Below are 4,851 nucleotides of genomic sequence, written 5' to 3'. Positions count from 1 at the left end.
CCTAGGGTACGGGACAGCTCTGGGGTACCTCCACCGACCTTGGCCAGAGGAAACATCTCCGCTGCGGCTACTTATCCTCCCCATCAAAACACTTGCTGCCTTTGACCTGAACTTCCTTGCCCTTTCAATCATGCTACCCTAATCCTACCTTTTTCTTTTTTTTGGTGAGAAGAAGCTGTTGGTTTCTTCATCCCCCCGAGAATGGGGAGGACATGGAGATCAGCTGGAGGGGATGACCTGCATCCCCAGAGCCAGACCAGCTCTGATCCCCTGTCAAAAATCCAAGATTTGCTGAACCACGCCTGCAAGAAACATTGCAGGTTTGGGCAAATTCACCCCACATTTGATACTTTAATCCAATTACACGTCACGCTCGCCTCCACGTTCATCATGTTAATCTCTTCTAAAATTACCCTCTAGTCCTCTGAATGAAAACACCTCGTTCCTCCACTCCAAACACTGTGATAAACATAGATCCTTGTAATATGAGAAAGAGGGTGAGGACCTTGCTGTATTTCATTATTTCTGTACTGCAGCGATGAATTTCAAAATAGCTTAGCAGTGGTAGTCATGCTTACTGATTTGGTATACATTCCCTTTGCTGCTCTTCAGAAATTTAGGACTTCTGGGCACGAGTGTGAAGGTTTTGGGTTGGTTTTTTCCCTCCCCCCTTCAGCAGATTACCTGATGACATTTTCTTGCTTTTTGTTTGTTTTGAATGAAGGCAAGGGCCTCTCTCCTTCCTGCACAACTGTTTCCTCAGTGCAAAGGCTATGCAGAGCTGGAACACAGGAGGACCTTCATCTTCTAGCCTCACCTGGAAACGAGCAGTAATCTTCCCCATTGTTAATGCTTGAAAGAACAAGCCCAAGGGGTCTCAAAGCTACTTGCTGTGAACTGGTCATGAAAAAGAAAAAAAAACCAAAACAACAAACAAACCCCAAAGCAAACCCCAAAACAGCCTTTCAACTGGCATGAAAGTCCCTGAGATCTCAAATTAAGATTCTTTACTGCTCTTTGCACAGTTTTAATACAGTCTTCTTGACTTGGTGTGCTTTATTCCTGGACTTAAAAAGCTAGGTGAGGCAGGGCCTCAACAGGAGTACTGCAACAAGGCAGCTCCGGCTCCTGAGACCACCCTGGACTACGAGGGACCGGCATGCAGGAGCACGCTTACGTACGTGAGGGCGGCTGTGCACAAAGTACATCAGCAAGCAGGTGCCCATCAGTGTAGCTCATGAGAGCATCTGCCTACTGTCAGACTAACTAGCCTTCAGATCCACCAGGCAACAGCTTGGGTCATAGCTGGAGACTTCAGCAACACCTGTGGGACATCTGCTGAGCACACAGAGCACACCCCATAGATTTCCGTGCAGCGGTGTATTCTTGCTTGCAGAAGCAAGAGATTAATTTCTCCAGCTGATTATCAACTGAAGTTGATTTACCCGGGCAAAGATTAGTTTGCAAGGCATTTTATCAGTTCCCAGGGTACACGACCGGAGCCGGGAGGGAGACCATGGATTTCACACACAGAAAGAAGGCAGTTTCTGTCCTCAGCTGAGCCCGTTTTACAGCTGCAAAGCTCTACTGACCTCAGCAATGCTAGCACAAGCAAGAGGAAATTCCTCCCTGAGGTGCTGAGTACGACTTTTCCCAACATATGCTTTTTTCCTGCATCGCGTTGATTTTTTTCTGTTCCCACATTTATTTTCCCAGGAAAGTTTTGCAGGCTTGTCTGTGGATGCACATTACTCTCATTTCTTTCCAACTTCTCATGTTATCACAAATAGAATCAAGTACAGAAAACAATGGCACCGTACTCTCCCTGTGTGATTGATGGCACATATACATGCAATAAAACAGAACAAAAAGAAGTACTGAGATCAGGCTCCTTTTAAACTTCAGACTATCAGAGAGACCTTTCACACCACCCAGTACAACTGAGTACCTGTTTGCTAAGCTGGATGGAAACCAAGTACCATGCAGTTTAAGAGCAAAACCAAAACAAACTGCTAGGGCCACGCTCTGCATACACAGTGGCCAGCTGGGGCTAATGCAGGCTTATTTTGTAAGTCACTTTCTCTGCCTAGCTTTTTTAGTAAGTGGACTGTTTTAAGGGGTTTTTTTCCCCAAAATGCTGAAGATGCAAAAGTTACAGACAGTTAACATTTTAGTGGATGAGGTCCTTAAAAAGAAAAAAATTAGATATACATATATGAGCAAATAAATAAAAATAAATTACCAAAGTCAGTTTTCTTCCAAAACTGGATTATTAGAATAATCCTGAGACTAATGATAATCAGAGCTGTTTCTTTCCTCAGCAGGTCTGTCTGTCTGTCTCTGCCCCCTGCCTTATGCTCAACCCCACCAGATTTCATCCTAAGGTCCACTCCAGCCAACCAACTGCTCACGAAAGAATGAGAGCAGTGGCGAAGGAGGAAGCACGGGATACCCAAACTAGCAGAGCAGTCAAGGAATACCGAAAGATGTTAGGCTGAAGCCATCAGCATAACATCTGAATACCCCCGCTGGGCTATCATCTCCATTTTCGCTATCACACAGTGATGGCTGTGAGATGACAGATGTTTCCTACGCGGGAGCATCAGGCTCCCAAGCAGCGCACAGCAGAAGTATCCCCGACCACAAATACTGTACCACAGCGCAGGATGCCACATCACTGTCACTGTCCTTCTCGCGTGCCTGACCTCCGCAACCACACCAACAAGAGCCATTGTTCAGCATATTACTGGAGAAGGACAGAGCTCTCGGCACTGCCAGAGAAAACGATTCATCAGCACTTCCCCTCCCCACAATATCCCTTTTGCAGAAGTCCAAGAGTCCCCTGCCCCTATTCATTTCCAGCTGGAAGTCTGAATAGAAGCCAGAGAGAAAAGTTAGTTTCCCAGTGCCGTAAACTAAATGCCAGACCAGCTGGGACAGATTTCACATGTGGAGAGGAAAGGGTGAGAGTTATTTTAAAATCCTTATTGCATTCTTACATTTCTGTATCAAGCAGAAAGTTTAGCAAGAGAGACGTCCCCAGCACCGTTGCCTGATTACCTTACTCCCAAAAAAAAAAAAAAAATATATACCTCTCGGCTTCTCAGCCATTAACACCAGAAGCACCATCCCACTTGACCACACCACAAATAGACCTTGCTTCATGCCCACTAGCTCAGTGGAATTAGGGGCCCGCCTGGCACAGGACAGCACAGCCTCCCCAGGCAGCTGCCCCACGTCTCACACCCCCAAGGATGAGCGGTCCCTCCAGCTCAGCAGATGCCCCATGACCACTCATTAACAAGCTGTGTCACCCTTGCAGGACGAGCCGTGGCATTCCACGCTTGTTACACAGCCCAAACCATCCTGACTGTGCTCTCAAGCCTTTTTGATTTGAGGAGCCGATCGGAGGGAGAGCGGACTACAGCCCTAATGCTGATGTTAAGGAGGTCACCACCCAAACAAGACTTTCTGGAGAAGAGGCACTGGCAGATCTCAGCTTGGCAGCTCTGAGAGAGGCAGATGTAGTGCTGCATCCTGCCTCCCAAAGTGGCAGTAAGATGCTCTGGGAAACACTGTAAGAAACAGGGTGCATACAGAGCAGCCCTTCCCCTGCTATTCCCCCCCAGCTTCTGGCAGGAAAGACAGTCCTCCACGACTTGTTCAAAAGGCTCTGATGGAGAAACAGTCCTCAACCAACCATTAACAGGCCCAACACGACAGACCGTAACAGCTCAGTCTTCCCCGCACAGATGTGTGTACACACATACCTCCTCAGGCGGTCCACCACCTTTCAAGGACTATAGCAGCTTTATCAAGGGACAGTCACTACAGTCCCACCGTTAAGACTCAACCAGGGTTCCATGCAAGAAGTGGGAAACATTTACTAATCCTGGGAAGGAGCGAGTCCCACTAGGATCACAACAGGACTCTAGAGTGCCCAAACCCCAAAGGCATTAACCTACAATCCTGCATGGAGCTGGGCCTATGGGTCAGGTGCTGCCTCTTACCTGTTCTCCAGCAGCGTCATGCACACGACCTCCCGCACGCCTGGGTTGTTGGCTTTCTCGATGGAGCAGCTTTGCAGGTTCCAGGTAGCCACCCTCAGGACGGGTCTGCCATCTCTCACCCCCCCGAACATCTCCACAGAGGGGCGAGTGGATATGATCTGAGTTGGACCCCCAGGAGGAAAGTCCAAGTCCTCGCTCTGGAGGCTCAGAGAAGTAGGGCTGGGGTGAGGCTTGGCAGTGAAGTTGAGGCCACCATTAGTGTTCGTCGAAGGGGGCCGCGACCGCTCCGCAAAAATCTGATGCCTGATTTTGTCCAGAAAGGAAGAATTGATGCAGTCCATCCTCACCAGGTCCTCAATACTTTTGAAGGGCCCATGTTCTTTACGGTAGTCCACGATGCTGTTGGCGATCTTCTCAGTGATGCCGCGGATGCTCATGAGCTGGGCCGGGGTGGCGGTGTTAATGTTGATCTTGGTGGCGGAAAGGTGGTGCTCAGAGGCCAGGTCCTTGCGCAGGGAGCTGGGCGAGTGCTGCGCCGAGCTGCCCTTGCTGCTCACGCAGATCTCGAACTTCACCTGCTCCAGCTTGGCCGCCCCCACCCCGCTCACCAGCGCCAGGTCTTCCACTTTCTTGAAGCCACCGATGTACTCCCGGTACTCCACGATGTTCTGGGCCACCACCCGGGTGACCCCGGGGAGGGTCATCAGCTCCTCCTCCGTGGCCGTGTTGATGTTGAGCCTCTCCTGGTTGACGAGGATGTTGCTGAAGTTGCACGCCGCGCTGAACTTGCGGCTGTGGCACAGGTCCGCCGGGTCGCGGGGGATGGAGCGGTGGCAGCCCA

The 4,851-nt window shown here is 49.8% G+C and overlaps 1 protein-coding gene across 1 annotated transcript in view; it reads right to left on the bottom strand.

Annotated features, from left to right (window-relative positions):
- Window positions 1-4,846, bottom strand: part of EEPD1 (endonuclease/exonuclease/phosphatase family domain containing 1) — a gene marked incomplete at its 5' end in the record, with an annotated part of 64,128 nt that extends 59,282 nt beyond the window's left edge. Inside the window, one exon of the mRNA XM_009332422.1 lies at window positions 4,011-4,846. Coding sequence (XP_009330697.1) covers window positions 4,011-4,846 — 836 coding nt within the window. The remainder of the gene's footprint in view (window positions 1-4,010) is intronic.
- Window positions 4,847-4,851: the final 5 nt, after the last annotated feature.

This window comes from Pygoscelis adeliae, unplaced genomic scaffold (genome assembly GCF_000699105.1).
Source record: "Pygoscelis adeliae isolate BGI_AS28 unplaced genomic scaffold, ASM69910v1 Scaffold58, whole genome shotgun sequence".
Taxonomy (NCBI): Eukaryota; Metazoa; Chordata; class Aves; order Sphenisciformes; family Spheniscidae; genus Pygoscelis; species Pygoscelis adeliae.
Note: the sequence above shows the minus strand (reverse complement) of the source record. Positions and strands in the feature narration are given on the sequence as shown.